At 45.6% G+C, this 26,136-nt stretch overlaps 1 protein-coding gene across 2 annotated transcripts in view; it reads left to right on the forward strand.

Moving 5' to 3' along the window:
* NSD1 (nuclear receptor binding SET domain protein 1) overlaps positions 1-26,136 on the forward strand; it is a 1,235,760-nt gene that overhangs the window by 1,204,347 nt on the left and 5,277 nt on the right. For both annotated transcript variants that reach the window (XM_085618316.1, XM_085618317.1), the window contains exons 20-22: positions 9,198-9,339; positions 11,009-11,115; positions 11,236-11,425. In XM_085618316.1, the coding sequence (XP_085474442.1) occupies positions 9,198-9,339; positions 11,009-11,115; positions 11,236-11,425 (439 nt within the window). The remainder of the gene's footprint in view (positions 1-9,197; positions 9,340-11,008; positions 11,116-11,235; positions 11,426-26,136) is intronic.

Below are 26,136 nucleotides of genomic sequence, written 5' to 3' on the forward strand. Positions count from 1 at the left end.
CAACATGTGAATCCACACATTTCTTCAAGCTGCAAAACTAAACCTACATATAAGTAACCATAAAGGTCAGTGACAGTCTGAGTAGCACTGTGCCTGGAAAGGGGCAATGATAGAAGGGAGTTGTAGGAATTATAGATTCGATTTACAGGAATTGTGTGGAGTAGGGTGAGTGTTCTGTGTGTCTGTTGTGCTTTGCTCTATGTAGACCGATTTATTTTGAATCTCCTGTGTGTGGATGATTGACTAGTTGGGGAGGACCTTCCAGACAGGTAATGTAGGCTGTAGTAGTATTCTTGGGAACCATTGAAGGGCCTCTTGTGAAAGGAAACAGAAGGATTTCCCTTTGAAGTGTTAGGAGAGTTTCCCCCCCTCAACTGCTGTAGTCTTCTGTAGAGGTGTTAATGCAGACTGTTGTGTGGTGGTGTATGTGAGTGGGAAAACCTCCTTCTCTGTGATGCCTGTATCTCATATTCTTCTCTCAGAACACATACAGCTTCATCCATCTTTATGCTGAATGTGATTGACAAAAGACTTCAGAATAACCAGTGTAGGACTAATGAAGAAGTGTAAGAAATTGCCTGAGGCCAGGTCCAGGGGCCTATATCTAGAGTTTGCATAGGTGTTTGCAGAAACTAGTATAAATAATAGAAACCCGGGTCCTGGTGTCTGTCTTCTCGCTTACCATTGCGAATATTCACACTGCAGTGTGTGGGGGCAGTTATTCTTGTTGCTGACCTAATAGCCCTAGATTGAGCAAGACGGCGGAGCATCCCATCTTCCTTCTTTTGAGAGCCAACACTCCATGGCACCTTCTGCTGATTAATAACCTGTAACTCAGCAGCCTGCTCCTTCATTCTTCCATGTACAATCTGAACCTTGTTACTAGGAACTTGATTAAACCTACTCTGAGAGGACATAGATTAGGCCATTTATATGCTCAACTCGTCTGAATTTGACACGAGTGCTCTCCTTACCGTTTTTTTTACTTTCTCCTCATATCTTAAGGGATGAAGAGTGGCTGCTCTGGCTTGACCGCAGATAAACTCTTTCACATTTCGTTCACAGAGTGGTCATTGCAGAATAGATGCTAATATTTTCATTGTCTTTACCAACTCCCTTTCTGGCAAATTGGACCAGAAAAAAAAATTCTTGGTGGATTAAACATATTTATGATATGGTGGCCAAGGCCCCTTTAGAGTTGAGACGGAAAGCAGCTACTTTGGCTCTCCTGCGTAATGTTTCAGTTCACTCCATCAGTCAAGCTGTCACTAGGGCCTCTAATTGCAATTTGAGAAAGCATTGCTTCAAATCAGCTTAAAGTCTTACAGGCCACCCTTGTGGTTCAAATATGGAATCTGCAGGGGAAAATGTCTATTAGAACATCAAGTTATTTATCATGAAATTTCTTTATGAGAAGTGTCCTCATTTTCCTTGCTATCCCACCTCCCCTTCTCTGGATGGTGTTCTACAGTAGCTACTGTGGTTGTGTGGAAAACATTGTGGTAGATCTGTCATCACAAGCCGTTGTGGTTCATTTGATAAGATTCTCCATCATCCATTCCATTGAAGTCTTTCAATTCCACTGAACGTTGGCCCTTTCAACTGGTGACCTGATATCACTGATCTAGTTTGGTGGCTGGGAAGAAGGTGCATATAAGGAATCAGCGGAAGCTGTCCTGTCCAGCAAATAGAAAATTACTTAAATAGGTAATTTGTTTTTTTGTTTTCTCCCCTTGAGAGAAAAGAGAACGTGAACGAACAAAAGATAATCAATTATGAACAATCATGACCTGTACAAGAGAGGCAAAAGCTATCAAAGGGATAATGCAGTACACTAGAGTATAATCTAAAGTGACCAGACATCTGCTCGTTGTTAGAATATACACCTACATTCATATACAGGAGAGCAAATTCAATAAGAGATATTGCTCAAATAAAAAATAAAAATCTTTATGGTTATCGCAACAAAATTACTTGGAGGTGTGAACACTTAAAAGCATGCACAATTGGAATAAACTTGATACCATATGAATCAGAAGTTAACCACACTAAAGAGATATAAGACGTGCAAGCAGATATGGTATATATGTGCTAACATGCCCCTGTAGTTTGAGATTCATTGGAAGTATATTGAGGACACTTAAAGATGCTAGAACATAGGGCAGTGAAAGACAGAACAGTCACTCTGCAATTGTGATTCTCTGACAAAATACTATAACGTTTTACCATGCATGAAATATTAATTATATCTTTTTTGTGTGTATGTATGTTGCATATTTAGTAACAATGACTTCGTAGTTATGGTTAAGCCTCAGTTTCCACCACAAACGTATATTTCTTTTGGCATATGACAGCACTTTTTGAAGATTCTGCACAAAAGTTTTTAATCTGCGATTGTAAGACGCTAGCTAGGGTTTTGGCATGTCAAGTTTCCTTCTAATTCGCCCGGGATAAGAGAGTTTAGATTGGGAATTTAACCTAAAGGGGATTTCATCGCAATGCAGAGTATCACCTATTCATGACATACACAATTTTAATGAGGTTGGATGAATACTGCAGCAAAATGTAATATGCATATACCTACCGTGACATCACTGACGTCTCTAATATTTGAGACTATATCATCACTTTACAGCGATTCTATCGCTTTCTCTTGTTAATAGCATTTTGGAAAAAATAGTGGATCATTCCTTGACACCAACTTAAACCAAAGCATGTCCTTCAAGGCTACAGAAAAATAGTGTCTGGGAATAGAATCCTCTAATCTTAGGAATGGATCGGCAACCAGAATCTCTGATAGTTTCTGGAACAAGGAAATACCATTCCACTGCTCCATCAACAGATCTTCCTGAGAAAGGAAGTAAATGCCTGGACAGAAGGCATGACATTGTGACATCTGCTGCTACCATGAAAGCTGCCAGTACAACAATTTTAAATTTTTTGACAGATCCCTCTGGGACTCAACACAACTGTGAGAAGACAGGTTAGATTTTGACGAGGTATTGACGGAAGGGTTGATGGTCTCAACCCATATCATAAGTGCAGCTGCAGATTAGTTGGACCTTGCAACCCATGACTTAGACATGTGATGTTAATCCTTGCTCAGGCTTATAGGTTTGAAATGTGAACTAACTATTTTGAGCCATGCTGCACATCACTTAGAAAGGAACCTAAAGTGCCCCAAGTCTTTCCACAGTTGCTTATTATGTAACTCCTGGCTTTCATCACCCCACTTATATTGTGGGAGCCAATTGAGCACAAATACGCAAAGGGACATCTATCAAAGAGTTGCTACAGCACTATGCTATCCATGTGCAAGCATCAAAGAACACGAAGGCTGCGCAACTTTTGTGATCCTCAAACGCTCCTGATCTTCACGCTCCTGCCACAAAAGAAGATATACAAGTGCTGTTATTCCAAACAATTTACGCCTAGATTTCAATAAATCGCTTTCTGATGGACACTTCTATCTGCAGATTCCTCCCCCTGTGAATAACCCCAGGCGCCACACTAAGTCCAGAGATTTTTTTTCTCAGCAATACTCTTGTGCACCGGTAGATGCGGCTGTTCATCGGGTCTGTCCTGACCCAGAAGTGATGCCGTAGCCAGAATACAATTGCCATCTCAACTCGTCGACGTCGATTCCCTTCATTTTATGACTTCTGACATGCATCCAAAGCTCACTATCTAAATTTCTGTTACCAGGCAGAAAACTTTCCCAAACATTTTTCAGTGTGCAAGGGACATATCTCACTCTAAAATGACAGGTTGCAAACCCTGCAAGAATTTCCACAAACAAGTGTCAGTGATTTGCACTTTCAAGGTCTGTCTCTGCTGTCTCAGCTCCTCAAATGTCTCGAAGCCGTGTAATAAAGGTGCTGTGATGAATCCAAAGGCCACCTGGGTTCGCAAGGCCAAACTCTACATCACCTTACGGCCGCTCAGAAGATCCAGTTGAGGACGCAGATGAGTTTTAGGTCCTGAGGCCATTCCTGAGATGTCGTCATACCACTCCAAATCCTTAAGTAAGTCCAAGAAGAATAAAACACTACTCCAAACATGGCACCCCTTTTTCCTGCCATTCTCGCCAGGAGAAGGCCCATGGATGTCTTGGTACCTACAGATCTCAATTTCAGTCACCACCACGGAACAGGAACAGATGCCCTCACTAGTCCTGATCCAGCCTGAGTTCCTGGGTCCATCTGTGATACTGCAACAGATTCAAGCCTTCAAGGAGGCTTTGTTGCAGATTTCTGGTACTCTTCTGGGGCCCATGGGAACTCCAGTGCACAGAAGCTTGGACACTGCACTTTCTCAAAAACATATCGCCAGGATCCTTCCCATTGCTGGAAGACACCTTGTGTCACCTCCAAGTGCAGACACCATTCCTGATCCACTAGGCATGTCGGCTGAGTTCCTCTACCCTGGCATTTAAAGATCCTGTCAGGTTCTGGATGACCAGGGACATGCCATGATGATTTAGCCTCTTCCAAAAGCACAAAGCCTTCTGGCACATTATCCACTACTCCAGTCCCCTCTGTCTGTTTCATTTCCACATGACGTAATGTCTGTGAGAACCTGCACCCATTCTCCTTGATCGAACAGTTTCAGTGCTGAGTGTATTGTCCACAGTACCAACAAGTTGATGTGGAGACGATCTTCCGGCGCATAAGAGTCCTCTGATCTCCACCTCTCCCAGATGACATCTGCAATGATGCATCCATCATGACTATGTGAAGAATGGTCTGCAACAGGTCCAATTACAGTCTTCTAGCCACCTCTGCAGGGTTTCTGCAGTGTCCATCAGAAGTGCCCATTTTACATGAGTTGGGTCGATGGGACTCTTCCAGTCACTGAGATAAAAAGGTCTGGTCACACAGTGTATCTTTCCAAACCTCAGTATGCTGCTACCACCTCTGTAAGTGCTTATACCCAGGATAGTTGCAATATATTTTTGCCAACAAGGAGGACACTTTTGGTGTGCGCCTCCAGATCAATGGACAGGTCCAGGACCTCACATAGTCAGGAACAGGCCTAGGTCTCTGTGCATACTATATTAGTGTAATCCTAAGGTCAAAATAAGTCAGGACACCAATTACATATGCAGTGGGTCACGGAGGGCAGAACGCCCCTATACCATGCAGCGGACATTCCCATTGTCAGAAAGGCATTTCTTGAAAAAGGTAAGTGACCTCTAAATTGCAGCCACCTTGTTTTCAGTTCCTTCGGAGGCCCCTTCCACCTCGCTTTGTTTTTAAAAGTTCTTTCCCCCTATTTGAGAGAGCTATCTTCATTTGCATGAGTTCTGCACTGTCCTAACTCAACCTGGGTACTACCTTATCTTACATATGTGGGTAAATATCAGTTTCAGGTATATTTTATAAATGTACATGTGGCTGCATTTACTTTTACATTTAATTACAAGGTATTTGCCCATAAAGAAGTACCCTATTTCTAGGGAGTTGATGATTATTAATCCTTATGGGCTTTTTCCTCAAAGTCTTGCATATGTGGCTTTTGTAATTCAAAATTCAACTGGAAGAGTGAATGGGACCCCCAACTGTGTGGGGCCATGCTCCATACATGGTATTTTACCTCTATGAATGGACCTTTGGAGTGGACCTGTGTTTTTTTTAAAAAATATACCAAATTTCCAATAAAAAATGCATGCAAATCAAAATAACTACATGGAAAATAGGAAATCACCCCCTCTAACTTTGTATTATAAACTCAGTTCATAGCTAGATGTTTAATGTCCTACATGATCCATTCTCCGTCACCTGACAAACAGTACATATCTTTATAGAATATTAATACATTAAAACTGAAAAAATAAAGCTGTTACCTTAGAGTATCTGATCCGTCTGTGTGACATGTCTGCTTGATTTGTATTCTTTGTCCCTTTTACTCCTCACATGCTCACCTTTAGCATAGTGGAATGGTCTTCATTTATGAATATTAGTCCTCCATTGACGAACTAGATGTATCTTTTTTGTAAACCTAGTTCTCTAACAGATGTATCACCCTAGAATTCATAACACAACCCTTCTCTCCATTAAATCAGAAGTACAGTTCTATACGTTTATTTTTTTGGTATTTTTTCCCACCTACCCGTGAAAATGAGCTGCCTAACAGAAGTTCCTAGATTCCTTAAAGGACCCGTGACAAAAATGTTTTATGTAACTTGTGATGCCTGCATACACCATCTCCTGACTTATTTTTCCTTTTTGTGAAAGCAGTTGGAGTTGTGTTTTTTTAAACAATTCGGTGCTGTTGGCTGCTGGTTCAGCCCCCTTTTTTGCCTTGTGGTTTTGGCTGTTGGTAAGCCAGTGTAGGTTCTGGTATTGGGCCTTTTGTGTCTTCTTTATTGGCTGCTTGGCAAGCCGTCTGCGGTTTTCCCCGCAGGCCTTTCTGTTTGTCCTCTGCTGCGGAATTTTTTCCTAAGAGGTGTTCCCATGTTTTCTTGTGACGTAGCATACCCTATGTGGGGTACTTGTAGCTATTACATAGCTCTGTCATGTACTGGGGGGGTGGTCACCCTTTTCGGGTTCCTTTCTCTCCTTGGCGTTACGGTATATCGCTGGTGCGGTCTCTTTGCGATGGTCTTGGTGCAGCTTGCGTTGCGCCCAGGTCTGTCCTTCTCCAGGTTTGCTACGTCGCTCGACCAGTCTGGCCTGCTGTCTGCGGCGTGGTGTTGTGGCGATTCCGCCCTTCTGTCCGGCGATTCGGCCTGGTCCTCTATCTAGTGTTCCAGAGGGACTGGGTTTCTTTGGCTTTCTGTGTTCTGGTTGACGGCTCTCTCTCTCTCTCTCTCTATCTCTCTCTCTCTCTATCTCTCTCTCTCTCTATCTCTCTCTCTATCTATCTCTCTCTCTATCTATCTCTCTCTCTATCTATCTCTCTCTCTATCTTTCTCTCTCTCTTTCTCTCTCTTTCTCTCTCTCTTTCTCTCTATTTCTCTTTCTCTCTTTCTCTCTCTCTCTCTTTCTCTCTCTCTCTATTTCTCTCTCACTCTCTTTCTTCTGCCTGGTCCCACTTTTGTGGGTCAGTGTGTGTTCTGAACCGGCCCCTCCCAAAGGGTGTGTCCTGACCTCTGTCTTCGGCTTGCGCCTGGCTTGTTCTGGTGCGCTGCTCCATGGTGTTGCTTGCTGCTGGCTTGCGCCTGGCTTGTTCTGGTCCACCGTCGTGGCCCTTAATGTGTTCCCTTGTGCCCCTGCCTCTGGTTCCGCTGGGGCTTGGTGCTTTTGTGCTTTTCTTCTTACGCCTGCGGTATTGGCAGTGGGGCCATTCCTGCCTTGTCCGCTGCTTGAGGCTGAGGTGTGTCTGGCTGTTTCCCATCACTGAATGTGCTTCTTACGGTGGGCCCTACCTCCAATTCTGCCTCTTCTCCCTGGGGTTTGAGGTGCTGTCTGCACCTGCAGAGTGTTGGGCGGTCCTCCCTTAATTGGGCTTGGGATCTCCTGGCCTTCCCTTCTTGCTCCTGTGAAATGTCCCCTGCTGGGGCCCTGTGTCGCTCCTGCTCAGGCGGCTCTCTCGCAGGCCCTCCTCCCGTCTGGGTATGGCTCGGGTATCTATTCTACGTTAAGGAATCTGCGGCTAGTAGTCTCTATCAGATGTACAAGTTACTTAGCTCCGGTAATGATGTATCTGGTAGAGATGATTCTAGCCGCAGATTCCTTCACGACCCGCCCTTCCTCCCCGTTCTGCGAGGACTCTCTGCTTGTGTTTCTGCATTTGCCTCCCTCTGGGTGGCTTGTCTTTGGTCAGGCTGTCTGGTTCTGCTTTATGGTTCCACCCCCCCTTCTTTCTTTTGATAACGGGATGGTTGGTTGCTGCGTGCCTTTGCTTCCCTCCAGCTGGGTTCTCTCCAGTGTAGGGGTCTCCTCTTGCTCTTTTTTCCCTCTGTTGTTTAGAGTTTCTGATCCCTTTGCGATCTCCTGCGTTGGGGATTCTTTACCTGTCATTTGGCCTCCTGCTCCTTTCAGGGGCCCTCGCCCTCCTTGACTGTGTAGTCTGGGGGTGGATTGCCGTTGCTCCCCTGTTCCGGGCTTGTGGCCCTTCACTGTCTGGTGTGTGGTTGCAGTCTATCTCTCTCTCTCTTTCTCTCTCTCGCTCTCTCTCATTCTCCCTCTTTCTTTCTCTCTCTCTCTTTTTCTCTCTCTCTCTCTCTCTCTCTCTCTCTCTCTCTCTCTCTCTCTCTCTCTCTCTCTCTCTCTCTCTCTCTCTCTCTCTCTCCCTTTCTCTCTCTCTCCTCTTTCTCCTCTCTCTCTCTCCTCTCTCTTTCTCTTCTCTTCTCTTCTCTCTCGTTCTATTCCGGCGCTTTCATATCCCTGTGCCTCCGGGATGCTAACACCATGGCTTGCACAGTTGTTCCTCACAGTGGTGCTCTGCTCTTTCCCTGCTATAGCTTCGCTGCTTTGGCCTTCTGGTACTTTAGTGCCGACTGGTGCTATCGCCTTGGCTTGCACAGTTGTTTCTCAAAGTGGTGCTCTGCTCTTTCCCTGCTATGGCTTCGCTGCTATGGCTTTCTGGTACCTTGGTGCCAACTGGTACTGTTCCTCACCCTTTGTTTCTCTCTGTTTTGTTCGTCTACTTTTCGCACACTGTTCCCATGCTCTCCTCAGTTTTATTGTGATGGCTTCGCGTTGTGGTGCAGAAAAGTTCTCCGAAGCAAACTGACGTCAGCGCGCCGGGGTGGGGCTTATGTGACCTCGTTGACGGCACGCCCGCGGAAGACGGGGCGGAGTCGCGTGGTGCCGACCCCTGGCACGCAGAGATGCTAGGACAAGAACATTTTCCGGGTCCAGTCTCACGCCTGGGGATAATTCTACATTAAGGAATCTGCGGCTAGAATCGTCTCTACCAGATACATCGTTACCGGAGGTAAGTAACTTGTACTTCAACCCCCAAACAGCTGCTTGACATTTTCTTTCAGTTTTTCTCGACACAACATACTACACTGAGTGTATTCTGGATTAATTTGAATTTATTGACCCCTTTTCATTGGTTCGCTCCTCATTCATTCCACATAAACCCTTGATTGATTCACACCGTATGGTCTTCAAGTTAGTGAACTTGATGTTCACATGCGTCATTGAATCCCTTTCTACAAATTGCGACTATAATGCAAATTGGATTTCATATGTGGAACAGTGCTTTTTTCACAGTCCTCACCATTGGTCATGGTTTAATTTTAGGATCGTATCATTGATGCTGGACCCAAAGGAAACCATTCAAGATTTATGAATCACTGCTGTCAGCCCAACTGCGAAACACAGAAGTGGACTGTAAATGGAGACACCCGAGTTGGCCTCTTTGCTCTTTGTGACATCCAAGCTGGTATGGTGGTTTCTGAAGTTGGAATGTATGCATTGGTTGAGGCTTGTATAGTGCATTCCTAGCTGGGAAGCAGTCTAATTTCGTACATGTAGGTCAATGGGGAATGATTCAGCATCTTGTAAATAAGCACAGGGTGCGGAGGGCAGCGACACAAGAAAGAGTACATAGGTTTTGGTTGTGGTTTCTTTTATTAAAACATCCATTAAAATAAGACGAGCCAATATGTTTCTGTAGAATATTGGACTAGATGTTTTTTTGAAGAGAAGCTTTTCCATCACCTTCTCAAAGTGAAGAAGAGAAGCACCAAAGTGCCACCTTGGCGGGACATAGTTCCACATCATGGGTCTGTAGTTCAATAAGCATTTGCAAAGCAAATAGAACTAGGCTTTAAAATGCTGAGCTATTAGCTTTGCTAATGCTTTTTTTCCAAATGCCTGTGTGTTCATGTATATTAATGCATGTGAATGCATGGCTTAGAATGTGATTTCCACTTTTTTTTTTTTTTAATAAACGTTTCAAAATGGTTTTCAGCGCACATGGAGGCGACTATTTGACGGGTAAATTGATTTTAAAAAATAGCAATACAGCAAGCTGCTTCAAACGTGATAAAAGCTAGTGACTGGCCCAGCACCACGTTCCAGCTGACAGCCTTGAAAACAAAAATAATCAATGTGAGATGGGGAGCAAGTTTGCCAGCAGCGTAAAGTGGGAAGTGATGAAAGAGAACGCTGCCTGGCAGCACTTTGCAGCTGCCAGATACTCATAAAAAATTTAACTAAACAATAATAGTATTAAACTGAATGGTTGTGGGGAAAGGAGTGAAGAGCGAGAAGCAGGCGGAGTAGATAAACATATCTATGACCCGGGAGTGCCTATAGCTTAATATATGAAAGAAAAAAAAAGTCCCCTCAAGTATACAGTGGAAGCATACAACTAATCCTAAAAGAACAGTGCAACACCTCAATGCTTCTGTGCAGGGCAAACAGAGTAAGGGAGAGAGTCATCTAATCGGGAGCAGGGATGCAAGATTGACAACAAAGTAAACCACTCGTGACCAAGGGGCCTGAATTAAAGCCCAATCTAAGCATATATAATGCCTTGGAAATAATGGGTCATGCCAACAGACACCTAAAGCTGTCTGTGGCCAAAATCTAAAAACGCTTGATTTGTGCCAGTTTCCATTTTTCCCCTTTTGATTTCCAGTCACACTGTAACAAAACTTTGTGTATTGTGTTAGCCACTGGTATTTTGTTTCCGGCCTGCTAGGGTTGAGTGATGTTTGTTTGCTAACTTGTAGATTATGCTGCTGGCTTTGAAGCTGATGCAAGTTTGTAACGGTAGTAAGCGTCATGTTAGGGTGAGGGTCATAAGGCCCTACTGTCTCAGAACCGTGAATCTGGAACTGCAGATTCCTCCATGTGCAACCATGTAATTACCCTGCTCCTGTGCCTGTGCTGAAGATGGCAAGTTCTAGTTTATAAAGGCTGCAGTTGGCCAAAACTAGCACACTCAAGAGCAGGGGTGTCCAAAGATGGCAGAATTGGGAACCAAAGAAAAAGCAGCCCTTGCTGTTTAATTCTATGGTTACCCTGCAAAGGAGGCCATCTGTAGCCTGTTATGTATTATAGCTTTAATTTAAATGTGGATTCTTTTCCTAACTCTTTTACAGAAACAGAGCTGACTTTCAACTATAACCTGGAATGCTTGGGAAACGGAAAAACTGTTTGCAAATGTGGTGCTCCAAATTGCAGTGGCTTTCTTGGTGTGCGTCCAAAGGTACAGCCTTAGTCTACATTTTTTGTTCTATGAGAATTTTAACATTTAGTTTGTTCTTGAGATAATTTCCCACTTTTTTGTAAAAACCATCATGTTCACTTACGTTTTTTTCCCTTTTAGAATCAGCCTGCGTCTACGGATGAAAAGACTAAGAGGAAGTTTAGACGCAGGGCACCAACAGCAGTGATCAAAGAGCATGAGGATGAATGTTTTAGTTGTGGTGATGCGGGGCAACTTATATCTTGCAAGAAGCCAGGCTGTCCAAAGGTGTATCATGCCGACTGCCTCAATCTCAGTAGAAGGCCAGCAGGTAAATATCTGTAACAAGTGGGAAACGTATGCTAGTGGGTAAGAACAGGAGCATTAATGTCATTAGTTCATAATGTTACCTTAAGGTGTCCCTAGAATGTCGATACACTCCTTTCTGTTTTGCCGTCTGGCAATCACAATTAGTATAGAAGAGTTGATTCCCCTAGCTCCAGTTTTATTTTTCGAGATTTCTTCAAGCTGTTGTTCGTTCCGACTTTGCTCAATCTGTCATTTTGCCTTGGTACAAGTGCCTTTTTGTTTCTCATTCTGAAAACATCATGTTGGACAAAAAAAATAAATGCAGGCATATGGTGCTTCTGAACACAGTGTTCCATTAGTTATCTTCCAGGGGATACTTATAAAAGTCATAAGCACTAAATAGTCCCGACCATGTGCGGGGACCCTGGAGCATTAACAAAAAGATAGATATATATAGATTATCTACTGGCGGTCGCCAGTAGATAGTTATAGTTAGGACCGTGTTTCCATAGGAAATCCGCAACATTCTATTTGGAATAACTTTGGCGTCGGTCGACGAATCCTCGCGAAATTTTCAAAACTAATGGGGCGCTACGCTCCGCTCCTACCCTGAAAGTCTCGGGGGGATTCGTCAAGCGGGGGCTGAGAAAAAAGGGGGGTCCCAAAACGCGTTTTCCCCATGCATTTTCCCATAGGACCTTTAGTCCGAGCTACAGCTCGAACGGCTGAACAGAATTACTTGAAATTTGGCAGAGAGGTAGTCCTCAGGTCAAGGATGTGCCTTTTGTAGGTCTGGTGTAAATCTGTTCAGTAGGTCCTGAGAAAATAGCATTTAAATCAATATATATATCTGTAAGCGCGCTGCGTGCGCTTACCGTAAGCTTACCGTACGCGTACGGTGCCGTGCGCGAGCTCAATTCTGATTGGTGGTTACATGACTGTAAACATTCGAATCGGTCGAAATCAGGAAGTGTCGGCCGCCATTTTCTGTCTCTCGCACTGACAAACAAAGGTGGGGAACGTGAAAAGGGGGCAACGAAGAGAGTTGCAGACCCCCTAGTGTTTGTCAGGGGGTCCAAGAAGGACCCAAAAGTACGAAAAATACATTTAATAATTTTAAAAAAAAATCGCGGAGTGCGCGTACGGTAAGCTTACCGTACGCGCACGGGAAAAAAATAAATAAAGAAGTAACAATCACATTTATTAAATAAATTAAAGGACCCACAAGGGAAAACAAATGTTACTGTGTAAAAAAGGGGGAGGCGCGCACGGCATGGACTGCGCAACGTGGGCGCTCGGTGCGCGAAGCGCACCGTGCGCGCAGGGTGTGCGCGCAGTGAAAAACCAGAAAAAAAAATAAAAAATAAATACATAACTTAGCATTTAAAAAACCGTACAAATTCACTGAAAAAACCATAGGTTTCACACATGTTATAGTTAGCTGTACATTTCACTCGTAAAAAACCAATGAAATTCCACGTTACAGTTAGATCAGGTAACTATAACTTGCGCGACCGCAATCCACAATGTGTAATTTCAGATGTCATCATTGATGTCATGAGTGATGTCACTGACCATGTCATGAGTGATGTAATATGTGACGTCATCAGCAGTTTATTGTGGGCGCGCAAGTTATAGTTACCTGATCTAACTATAACGTGGAATTTCATTGTTTTTTTACGAGTGAAATGTACACCTAACTATAACATGTGTGAAACCTATGGTTTTTTAAGTGAATATAGATATAGATATATATATAGATGTATAGATATAGATATATAGAGATATATATATATATATATATATTACCTACTGGCAGTCGCCAGTAGGTAGTTATAGTTAGGACCACGTTTCCATAGGAAATCCGCAACATTCTATTTTGAATAACTTTGGCGCCGGTCGACGAATCCTCGCGAATTTTTCAAAATAGGTGGGGCGCTACGCTCCGCTCCTACCCTGAAAGTCTCGGGGGGATTCGTCAAGCGGGGGCTGAGATAAAAGGGGGGTCCCAAAACGCGTTTTTCCCATGCATTTTTCCATAGGACCTTTAGACAGGGCTACAGCCCGAACGGCTGAACAGAATTACTAGAAATTTGGCTGAGAGGTAGTCCTCAGGTCAAGGAAGTGCCTTTTGTAGGTTTGGTGTAAATCTGTTCAGTAGATTCTGAGAAAATAGCCTTTAAATCAATATATATATCTGAGCCAGCTTACGGGGCGCTTACGGTACGCTTACCGTACGCGTACGGTGGCGTGCGCGAGCGCGATTATGATTGGCTCTTAGATCTTAGTAAACATTCGAATCGGCCGAAACCAGGAAGCGGCGGCCGCCATTTTCTCTCTCGCACTGAGAGAGATGATTAACAAACAAAGCACAAAAACATTTAAAGGGGCTGTTTTGACAGCTCCCACACACATAGCCATGTAGAGGGAGTCCCCAAAGATCCCCCAAGGCCAAAAACTGAATTTTTATTTTTTCGCTAATTTCGCCGATTACGCTTACCGTACGCGTACGGTAAAACTATATAAATAAAAAAAAAGTATCCACACTAACCCCACCCTGTGTGCAATTGGTGACCGAAGGTCACCAATTGTGCATGGCTTATCACTTAAGTGAAAAACGAAAATATAAAAAAAAAAAAATATAAAAAAAAAAAATTATCCACACTCTCCACCCCGTGTGCAAATGGTGCCCGAAGGGCACCATTTGTGCATGGCTTATAACTATTGCGAAAAATTAAAATATTACCTTTAAAAACGAAGTGCATCATATGTCCTCCATGCGCGCACGGTGCGCGAAGCGCATCGTGCGTACATGGCCCATCTAGCGTAACGTGGGCACGCGGTGCGCGTAGCGCACCGCGTGCCCACCGTGCGTGCACGGCACTAACTGCGTAAAGTGGGCGCGCGGTGCGCAAAGCGCACCGCGTGCTCACTGTGCGCGCACGGTGCGCTTCGCGCACCGTGCGCGCACGGAACGAACTGCGTTAAGTGGGCGCGCACGCCACGAATGGCGTAAAGTAACTTAGCATTTAAAAAAACGTACAAATTCACTAAATAACCATAGGTTTCACACACGTTATAGTTAGGAATTAGCATTTAAAAAACCTTGCAAATTCACTGAAAAAACCATAGGTTTCACACATGTTATAGTTAGCGGAAATTTTACTGATAAAAAACCAATGAAATTCCCCCGTTATAGTTAGTGCAGGCAACTATAACTCACGCGACCGCAATCTTCTGCTGATGACATATGTGTCTTTATGAAAAAAAAATATTTGTAATATATGTATAGCTAAAAATGTATGGAAGAAGACATGGGCAAATAAGTGTCTAAATACAGTATTAGCATCAGCAGAGGATTGCGGTCGCGTTATTTATAGTTGCCTGCACTAACTATAACGGGGGAATTTCATTGGTTTTTTATCAGTAAAATTTCCGCTAACTATAACATGTGTGAAACCTATGGTTTTTTCAGTGAATATATATATATATATATATATAGATATATATTGGGACCCTCCCTTTTTTCTCAGCCCCCGCTTGACGAATCACCCCGAGACTTTCAGGGTAGGAGCTGAGCGGAGCGCCCCATTAGTTTTGAAAATTTCGCGAGGATTCGTCAACCGGCGCCAAAGTTATTCAAAATAGAATTTTCAGATGTCCTATGGAAACTCGGTCCCAACTATAACTATCTACTGACGACCGCCAGTAGATAATATATATATATAATTCACTGAAAAAACCATGGGTTTCACAACCGTTATAGTTAGGAATTAGCATTTAAAAAACCTTAGAAATTCAATGAAAAAACCAAAGGTTTCACACACGTTATAGTTAGGAATTAGCATTTAAAAAACCTTAGAAATTAAATGAAAAAACCATAGGTTTCACACAAGTTATAGTTAGCTGTACATTTCACTCGTAAAAAACCAATGACATTCCCCCGTTCTAGTTAGTGCAGGCAACTATAACTCGCGCGCCCGCAATGCACTGCTGATGCTAATACTGTATTTAGACACTTATTTGCCCATGTCTTCTTCCATTAAATTTTAGCTATACATATATTACAAATATTTTTTTTTTTCATAAAGACACATATGTCATCAGCAGAGGATTGCGGTCGCGTGAGTTATAGTTGCCTGCACTAACTATAACGGGGGAATTTCATTGGTTTTTTACGAGTGAAATGTACAGCTAACTATAACTTGTGTGAAACCTATGGTTTTTTCACTGAATTAGCAAGGTTTTTTAAATGCTAATTCCTAACTATAACGTGTGTGAAACCTATGGTTTTTTCAGTGAATTTGTACGTTTTTTTAAATGCTATGTTACTTTACGCCATTCGTGGCGTGCGCGCCCACTTAACGCAGTTCGTTCCGTGCGCGCACAGTGAGCACGCGGTGCGCTTCGCACACCGCGCGCCCACTTTACGCAGTTAGTGCCGTGCACGCACGGTGGGCACGCGGTGCGCTACACGCACCGCGTGCCCACGTTACGCTACATGGGCCATGTACGCACGATGCGCTTCGCGCACCGTGCGCACATGGAGGACATATGATGCGCTTCATTGTGAAAGGTAATATTTTAATTTTTCAGAAGTGTTCTAAGCCATGCACAAATGGTGCACTTCGGGCACCATTTGCACACGGGGTGGAGAGAATATGGATATTTTTTTTTTTGTTTTATTAATTTTTACCGTACGCGTACGGTAAGCGTAATCGGCGAAATTATCGAAAAAATTAAAATTCCGTTTTTGGCCTTGGGGGGTCTTTGAGGACTCCCTCAACATGGCTGGGTGCTTAGGAGCTGTCTAAACAGCCCCTTTACATGTTTTTGGCCTTTGTTTTTTAACCCCCTCTCAGACTGCGAGAGAGAAAATGGCGGCCGCCGCTTCCTGGTTTCGACCGATTCGAATGTTTACTAAGATCTAACAGCCAATCAGAATCGCGCTCGCGCACGTCACCATACGCGTACGGTAAGCGCACCGTAAGCGCACCGTAAGCTGGCTCAGATATATATATTGATTTAAAGGCTATTTTCTCAGAAACTACTGAACAGATTTACACCAGACCTACAAAAGGCACTTCCTTGACCTGAGGACTACCTCTCTGCCAAATTTCAAGTAACTCTGTTCAGCCGTTCGGGCTGTAGCTGTGTCTAAAGGTCCTATGGAAAAATGCATGGGAAAAACGCGTTTTGGGACCCCCCCTTTTATCTCAGCCCCCGCTTGACGAATCCCCCCGAGACTTTCAGGGTAGGAGCGGAGCGTAGCGCCCCACCTATTTTGAAAATTTCGCGAGGATTCGTCGTCCGGCGCCAAAGTTATTCAAAATAGAATGTTGCGGTTTTCCTATGGAAACGTGGTCCTAACTATAACTACCTACTGGCGACCGCCAGTAGGTAATATACACACGTATCTAAATATGCAGCCCAAAAAACTAATTTTAGGCTCAAATATGCCAATATTACATTGTATTTTTCATTTGAAATATGTAAATCATATCAAATAGCATTTTCATGACAGAGATTATTACTATTGAATTTATACGGCGCAACAGCTACCCAAAAAGCGTTTCCCGGCGCCGACAAAGACAAAAAAGGAGAGGCAGCTTATTTATTTACTGATTGAAAAGCCATGTCTTTTTTTGGGGGGGTTTTTTTTTTGCAGTTTTATATAGCGCGAACTTGACCCGAATCGGGTATCAGAGCGCTTTACATACCACCAGTTGCATTACATGAGGACACATTCATTTTTTCAGGCACGGGGAGATGAAGTGATTTGCCCAGAATCACAGGATGTTCAGCGTCATTGCCGAGACTCAAACCGGGTTCCCCAGATTCGAGGTCGACCGCCCTAGCCGTTAGGTCAACTCCTCTCCCCGAGGGATTTACGAAATAGCGTGAAGACCGTTTCGTGCTGGATAGCTATAGGAAGTGCATTCCACAAGGAGGGACCGAGCTATGCAAATGATCTACCTCCCATTCAAGACAGTCTGCTTCTCGGCACAGAAAATTTCACTTGGATGGAAGAGCGAAGACACCGAGAAGGCGCATAAGGGCTGACCAGAGACTGCAGGTATTGAGGGGCGACTCATGCTTTGATTTTAAACATAAAACTAAGGGCTTTGAACTTGATTCTGTTCTCTACCCTGAGCCAATGGAGGTCCCACAAATGACTAGAGACAAGCGAATCTAGGGACCCTATAAAGTAGTCTGGCCGCGGTGTTTTGCACCATCTGCAGTCTGTGAGTCACTTCTTTGTTGGATCCAAGGTAGAGAAAGTTCACGTAGTCCAGTCTCGAAGTAATAAGAGCCTGGACTACTGTTTTTTGAGTAGACTCTGGCAGCCTCCAGAGAATCTTTTTTAACCACTTCAAGATGGGAAAACATGTAAAGGACACTTTGACTGCTTGACGGTGCATTGTAAGCGAGTCATCAACAATGACGCCTAAGTTGCGAACTTGGCTGGAGGGCCGAGGAAGTGCTCCCATTTCACTGGGCCAATGTTGTGGGCCCCAGAGGTATTTATCTTTTCCGAAAATCAAGACCTCCATCTTCTCTCCATTGATCTTAATGTAGTTTTTTTGCATCCATGCTGCAATTTTGCCCAGTCCATGCTGAAGGGAAGAAGGCCCGGCCTCATTCTCCATGGAGAGAGAGAAAATGATTTGGGAGTCATCGGCATAGGAAAACAGGGACAAACCAGCCTCTTCCGCAACGTCTGTTAAGGGTCTCATATAAAGATTAAAGAGTAGGGGGCTAAGGATTGAGCCCTGGGGTACTCCGTAGGGTAAGGAGTGGTAATCGGAACTGGATGTTGAGGAAAAGATTTGAAAGATGCTGTAGGCTAGGTCGGAAGTTAACCAATCCAGGGCAGAACAACTGATGCCCGAAGATCTAAGTGTATTGACCAGTATGGTATGAGATGCAGTGTCAAACGCCGCACTCAGGTCTAATAAAATGAGCGCGACTATCTCCAACGTCCAAGTGACGTCGCAGCCATTCCGTTACCCCTAGTAAAGCAGTCTCAGTAGAAAAACCAGCTCTAAAGCCAGATTGTGATGAATAGAGGAGCCTATTGGTTTCGACAAAGATGTAAAGTTGAATGGGGATATGTTTCTCCAAGATCTTGGAAAAAGCCGGTAGTAAGGAAATAGACCGGTAATTAGAAAGTAACCCTGGGTCGACGTTGGCTTTTTTTAGGAGAGCGACCACCATAGCATGCTTCCAGTCCGATGGAACTATGGCTTCCTGCAAGGAGGCATTAAGAAGGTCCATGATGGCAAGCAAGGATGGTGAGTCCAATTGCTTTAACACGAGATTGGCAAGGGGTCCTTGAGAGATCCAGATTTGGTACTATCTAAAAGTTTTTCAAAGGAGGTTGCGTTAAGTAAGGGCCACAAGTCCAGGATGTTCGAACGAGCGCGAAGTGATAAGTCCTGATCAGGATGAATAGTGTCCGCTCTAGATGCATCATGAGCGATTGGAGGGGGGTTAGCAGATGACAAAGGAAGGGGGTTATCACCCCGCGCTTGCCATATCCAGATAGATATTTTCAACCTTCTGGGTGAAAAAGTATGCCAGATCTTCACATTGTTGTTTGTTGGGGGGGAGGGGGGGGGGGTGTGGCCTGGCCAAAGTTACAGAGCCAGCAAGTTCCTTTACCATGTTGAAAAGAGTTTTGGAGCAGTTTAGGGCATCCAAGATAGTTGTAGAGACCTACTCAGCACAAGCTGATTTACAGACACCATGATATATTTTTGGGACTTTTTATAGAGAGTTTTTAATTCGGGGCGTACTTCCTTCTCCATCTGCGTTCCAGCGTTTTGCATTTGGCTTTCTCCCTTTTTCGAATGTCAGTAAACCAAGGAGCTGGAGGGCGATGGTTATTAATCCTGTTTTTAGAGAGGGGGAGACACGTGTCTATGGCAGTGAGAAGCCACTTTTGCACAGTGTCAAAGTTGGTTCACCCTTTGTTTGGAAATGGGCAGGTTCGAGCCCAGGATTTTATTTAGGACAGTCATGTCTAGTTTCCTCCAGTTTCTGGTTAATGTCCTTAAGATCTGAGAATTTGGCATGGCGTTGTCAGGAGGTGTCAGGCCGAACCGTATGATAAAATGGTCCGACCAGCAAGAGGTAAGCGCGGGGGAGCGCTGAATACCAAGTCAGAGATAAAAGTAGTACTGATTTTGCATGTAGAGTCGTCCAAGTGAATATTTAAATCATCCAGAATGGAAAAATTGGCAGAACTCATAAGTAGGGGAGTTATTAAGTTGGGGAACGAGGAAGCCCAAAGAGCCGAGGGCCCGGGAGGACGATATACAAGTACTCCAGAAAAGGTAAAATTTGGGGTTAAGGCCAGTTTAAAGAACAATAACAATTTGTGAATGTTAAGGGCTCAAAATTACACTGAAAGTCCTTCTTAAAAATAATGGCTATGCCCCCACCTATTTTTGGGCCCCTGTCCCTCCTAACCATAGCATAATTAGGAGGCAGAGAGCGGCAGTGACATCTGGACCAGAACTCTCGTGCAACCATGTTTACGTAAGAAAAAGGGCGTCTGGTTGGTCGTTAACCAGGAGGTCAAAAATGTCCATTTTATGCTTGAAAAGAGAACGACAGTTAGTACTGAGGAAAAAAAATTCCTTTGTAGTTTGTGCTGCAGATTTATTGTTGTTATTACCCTTTAAAGAGGTTACCAGTCTCTGGCTCGTTGCTCATTGCAAGGTTGCAGAAGCCTACAGTCATGTAAGTAAATAACAGACTTGAAGAATAAACTAGTCTCTGCGTCCCACCTGGTCTAGGGCTCATGGCCCCTGGTCCCAGACGGGCGCAGACGGGCTTGCTTTTGGCGAGCCCGCTGCGCAAGTCCGCTGCGCCACCGAGCAACCATGATTTTTATATAGTGTGACCCCACCTGGAAGTATCGAGGGCTGGGGGAGGAGCTGCGTCCCTCCGCACAAACGACACGCAAAAGCTGTGGTGGACCGGGTAAAGCAGGGATTCACAGAGCTAAAGTGAGACGTGTGGTCACATTCAATTACAGGAACAAGTAAAAGGTAATTTAAAAAGTTTACAAACACGGTTTCCTTCCTTTCAAAAAAAGGAGAGTACACTCATTCGCAATCAGGAGATTTAAAAATCCTCCCGGTGCGCTTCTGTCTGTACATCCAACTTGTTTTTGAACATAGCCTTTATTTTCAAAGGAAAAGGCAAGGTGATATCAGGCAGATTAGCCTATAGGCTGCATATAGAACACTCATTAGAGAAAACTGGCTCCGTGCCTTTAAGACCTCTAGGACCGCCAGGCTCCCATCATGCCCCACAGGTGATAGGTCAGTTCTTTTTCCCGGTATAAGAAAGTGGCCCTGTATATACTGCACCAAAGTAAGGTTCAGTGTGCAGAGTCCACAGTCCCCAGAGGTTTGGCAGAGGTTAATGTTAGATATAGCAAAACCAAAGGGGATGATGGACGGAGTGTTGAACATTGCAAGCACTCACTCCCAGTCAACTGATCTGGGGGTGAGTGATGGTGATGGTGATGATGGATTAAACCCAGATCAGTTGACTGAAGGTGAGTGTTTGCAATGTTCAACACTCCGTCCACCATCCCCTTTGGTTTTGCTAAAGTTAGATATAACCTTACTCTCTAAAGTGGTAGCTTGTTCAAGCAGTAAGGCAGTATCAGAGGACAGTGTAAAGCACTTGTTGTACACACTCAGTCAGTAAATGGTCTCACGCACAAGAACTGAACTCTAAGCCAGTTGTTTTGTATATAAAAATATATTGTTGGTTTATTTTAGAACCACAAGTAGGTATAAAAATACTTTCTCAGAATGAGATGCTCTAGTTGAATACTTTCAAATAGCAATAGACTTTTAAATGCAATAGTTACAGTTGTTGCAATAGGCAACACAAGTTAAACACAATTATAACATTGAGCTCAATGGGAATTCTTAAGTAAAGGCAATATAAATTACTTTGCATAGGTTGTTCTTACTCAGGGCTGGATCCTGGATTCAGCCCTGGTGCATCTCCTGTAAACAGTGGAAAGAAATCGTTTTTGTTACACAGGCGATTTTTAAGGAATATTTGTATGTTTCAAAAATCGACACTTAGAAGAATTTCTGGCAAACCAGGCAATGTTATCCTAAGGAGGAATGTTCGGTTATCGGAAAATCACAGTTGTAATTGCTTTGCAGGGTCACAAAGATCCAGCACTGGGATCTCTCCTGGTAACAGGTGAGTAATTTCGTTTTCGTTAATAGGGTGATTTTTAGTGAATATTTCCAAGTTTCAAAACTTGACACTTGGAAGAATTTCCAAGTGAAAACCAGTCAATGTTACCCTATGGAGAAAAAGTGAGTTATCGGCTTTCAGGTAAGTACTCGACTGGCAGAGTTAAGGTTCTGGGGATAGACTCAGGGGTCTCCCAGCGTCAGGTAGGTACAGTTGTTACACCCTCAGCGGCACAGGGGCAGCCGGGTGCAGAGAGAGTAGGCCCAATGTTAGCCTATGGCGGGCAGGGGGCCTTTGGTTGGTGGCTGCTAGAAGGCAGGCCACGTGGCTGTGGGAGCTGAGCTCCTGGTCACTTACACAGGGCAAGTGGGGAAGTAGAATAGGACAGATGCTGCACTTCTAGTGGCACTCGGGTGGCTGGGTGCAGGATGCTTTTGACAGTTGGGCGCTCAATGTATTTCAATGGAGAAGCTGCAAGATGAACAAAGGCTGCAAGCTTGGGGACGGAGATTCTTCAGGTACGACCACCACTTCGAGAAGTAAGTTGGGGAGCTGTAGGTTAGGTGGGCACCCAGGAGCTGGGCACAGGGGGCCGCAGGGCACCGGGAACAGGGGTGTCTTTTGGCGTCGGGAAATGTTACCCTTTGCTGGTCGCTGTTGGGGGAGTCCCTGGAGTTGAGGCTGCAGACGTCATCAGGAGCATAGAGGAGGGTTCTTGGGTGCTGGATTCTTGGTCACAGTTGCTAGGGGGACTCCTCGTAGTCTTTGTTCACTCAGGCCGGGCTCGGCAGGTGCAGTGTGTGCTGGATTCGCGGTTCCTGGCAGGCACCAGGGGTTGTTGCTTGTTTGAGCAAAACCACTGCTCGTGGGAGTCCCAGTCTTTAGATGAGCAAGGCAGTCAGGTCCTCCGGGGTTTTCGAGGTTGCTGATCACAGGAGATGCCGGGATTTAGAAGGAGCATGTTCGATGGTCGAAAGGCCTGTAGGGCTGGGGCCAAGTCAGTTGGTATGTAAATTAAATGTAAATTTGATACTTGTATAGCGCACTACTCACCCGCAAGGGTCTCAAGGCGCTTGTACGAATACCGCTGTGGAACCCATCCTGGCTTTCCCTGTGAGGCGTCCACTCCTGGGCACCCCCAAGGTGGAGGCCAGGCATCCTTAGCGTTGTGGGGGCCGTTGTGGAGATTAAGCGAGCTATTGCCCAGAGTTGCAGAGTGGGACTCCATGATTGGAATAGGCACCGAGGCGAGAATTATCAGATCCGTGGAATTTTTGAGCCCAAGACCCGCCGAGGCGGGGAATTGAACCCTGGTCCCGGGATAGACCTCTGCATCAGGGTCTGCCGCTCTAATCATTGAGCCACACTATCGTCCTCTTGTTAGCAGCTGCACGGCAGGTCTTATTTCTTCTTTTCTTCTTCTTGTTTTGGCATCGGGATCTGAGGAAGGAAGGGTCAGGATGCCCCTAAATACTAAATTTAGGGGCATTACAGGTAGGTAAAGGGCAGGGACCAATTGGTTCCTTCCCTGGGGTGAGTACACCCCCTATCCTGCCACTCTCCAGTGGGAGGGGGGGGGTGAGCCTAGTCCTGATTGGGTAGGGCTCCCAATCCTCAAGATGGCAAGAGCCCGGAGTTGTTCTTCACCTCGCCTCCCCCACCTGAGGGGTGGGGTTGGCAGAGGCTGGCACACCCCCTTTTCTCACTGGGTTTTTGTGCCAGTCTTCCCACCAGAGTGGGGGTCAGAACTGGTGGGGACCAGTTGCTGAGTACAGCAAGTGGTCTAGGGAGGCTCACAGAGGTGGCATGCCTTTGAAGCTTCCCCTGCCCATCCTGGGGGAGGAGGCTTGGCACCTCGCCCCAGGATGTGCATTGTTGTAGGCCCACAAGAGCGTTCCCAGGGGGCCAGCAACCAGTCAGAACACGGGTTGTGGATTAGTTTCAGGGGGCAACTCTAAGTTTCCCTCTGTCATGCATTTTACATTAAATCCAACACTGGCATCAGTGTGAGTTTAATGTGCTGAGAGGTTTGATACCAAACTTTCCAGTCTTCAATGTAGCCATTATGGTGTTGTGGAGTTCGTAATGACGACCTAGCACCATATACTCTTAATGGCAGCACTGCACTTACAGTGCCCAGGAATGGACCTGGGTGCTGTAGGGGTACAGGGCTCATGCACCTGTACCCACACCACTGGCATAGTGCACCCAGCTAGAGGGGTGACTGAGGTGTGCCAGGGCAGTGTGTTTGTGGGCATGGCACACAGGGATGTGTGCCATGTCGACTCTCTATTTTGTTCTGCACCAAGACACTCAGCCTGCAAAGGCAGTGTGTGTGTGTGTGTCAAGGTACAGGGCCTCTAAGGGTGGCAAAATAAGTGCTGCAGCCCTTAGGGGCCTTCTCTGGTCACAGGGCCCTGGGTACCTAGGGTACCATTTACCAGGGTCTGACATGTGGCCAGAGATGCCAATTGGGTTTAGGCTTCAACACAGTTTTAGGGAAGGAACACAGACCCTGGGCACCTGATTGGCAGGAGCCCAGGGCACACTCAGTCAAAGTACATCAGCAATTCAGCAAAACGTGGGGGCATACCATGCAAGAAAGATGGCACTTTCTCACACCCGGCTCCTTCTGTGAGGATCCTGGAGCATTGAGCTTGTCAGTTAGGGTTTGTCTGTCTGTCACTAGTTGGTATTTTCAAGTGTTTTTTTTTTTTTGTCTTCAATCTACATTTTTAGTACTTATAGTACTAGTACCATCATTTTTTCTGACTTAACAGCTATTTGTCCTGTCAGAATACCAGTCTTATTTAACAAGTCCCCTTCCTGTGGGAAACAAATGTCGAAGTCATATCCACTCTCTGTCTGTATTGTGAGCCTACCATCTTAACACAGACCTGACCAGTGTTACTACTGCCAGCAGTTTTCCAGAAGAACTCTTCGTGAAAGGGAGAAGATCAATCTGCATGCCATGCAGGAGAGGAAAGGAGACTGTAAGTGGCCTGGAAGAACATCCCTCTAAAGAGCCCTCCTCTCAAGTAAGATCAGAGCACAAGAAAAAGGGAGAAAAAAAAGAAAACATCGGTCAAATTTGCCGTCGAGGGAAAGATCGACGTTGAAAATACCTCTGTGCGCTCCTTCAGTGTCCAAGTCTCCACAGTCGACTTCGAAGACTCCAGGTACAAAGTCTAAGTCTAGACATATGGTCGCCACGCCTGGTTGAGATGCACGAATTTCTCCGGGCATGTCCAGAGCACCCTCATCGACATACCCTTCGATGGCCGTCGCCTTTTTGGCGACAAAGCGGATAGTGCGCTGGAGCGCTTTAAGTACTCCAGGGCTACAGCCAAGTCCTTGGGTCTCTCGGCCCGCGCCCGCAAACTTCCGCTTTTTGCCCCTTTTAATGGCCAAGGAAGGGGCACCCCCACACGTCCGTCTAGCCACAGGCCACAGACCCAGTCTCTTCGCGGACGTGGATTCCGTCAAGGTGGAGCAGGGGGACAGAGAGCCGGTCAGCCCACATCTGCCCCAGCAGCATCTGCCTCAAAGCCTTCCTAGTCCGACCTTTCAGACCCATTCCACGCCAGTGGGAGGCAGGGTTCGCCATCACCTTCTCCACTGGGGTACCATCACGTCAGACAGGTGGGTGCTGCAAATCGTCCGAAGGGGCTAGTTCCTGCCCTTTGAGACGACCCCTCCAGCCATGCCACCGCAGTACCACCGCATGTCGGGGGATCCCTTGTTACTTCTGCAGGAGGAAGTTACGGCCCTCTTGGCCAAGTGGACCATCGAGCGCGTTCCTGGCCCAGAAGTAGGTCGGGTTGTTATTCCCACTACTTTCTGGTTCCCAAGAAGGGCAAAGGGGGCCTACGCCCTATCTTGGACCTCAGGAGCGTCAATGCCTTCCTCCGGAAGGAGAAGTTCAAGATGCTCACCTTAGCTCAGGTTCTGGCTGCCCTAGACCCTGGAGACTGGATGGTAGCGTTGGACTTGCAGGACGCATATTTTCACATCCCCGTCCTGCCGGCCCACCGGCGTTACCTGCGGTTCACGGTAGGCCACGAGCACTTTCAGTTTACCGTGCTCCCCTTCGGCCTCACCAGTGCCCACGAAAGTGATGGCGGTGGTCGCAGCTCATCTGCGCAGATTAGGGGTTCCAGTCTTCCCCTTTCTCGACGACTGGTTGTTGAAGGCGGGCTTGCCCCAGGCAGTCATCTCCCACCTCCAGACTACAGCCGACCTCCTGCATTTGCTGGGGTTCTCCATCAACGTGCCGAAGTCGCATCCGAGTCCCTCCCAGAAGCTCCTTTTCATCGGAGCGGTTCTGCACTCGGCGCAGTTTCGGGTCTTTCCTCCGGAACAGCGGGTTCGGAATATTCAGGCTCTGATTCCGATCTTTCAGCCTTTATCCCGAGTTTCGGTCAGGTTGGTGCTGCGGTTGCTGGGGCTAATGGCCTCCTGCATCCTGCTGGTACATCACGCCAGGTGGCGGAT

The sequence above is a fragment of the Triturus cristatus genome, chromosome 7 (assembly GCF_964204655.1).
Source record: "Triturus cristatus chromosome 7, aTriCri1.1, whole genome shotgun sequence".
Lineage (NCBI taxonomy): Eukaryota > Metazoa > Chordata > Amphibia > Caudata > Salamandridae > Triturus > Triturus cristatus.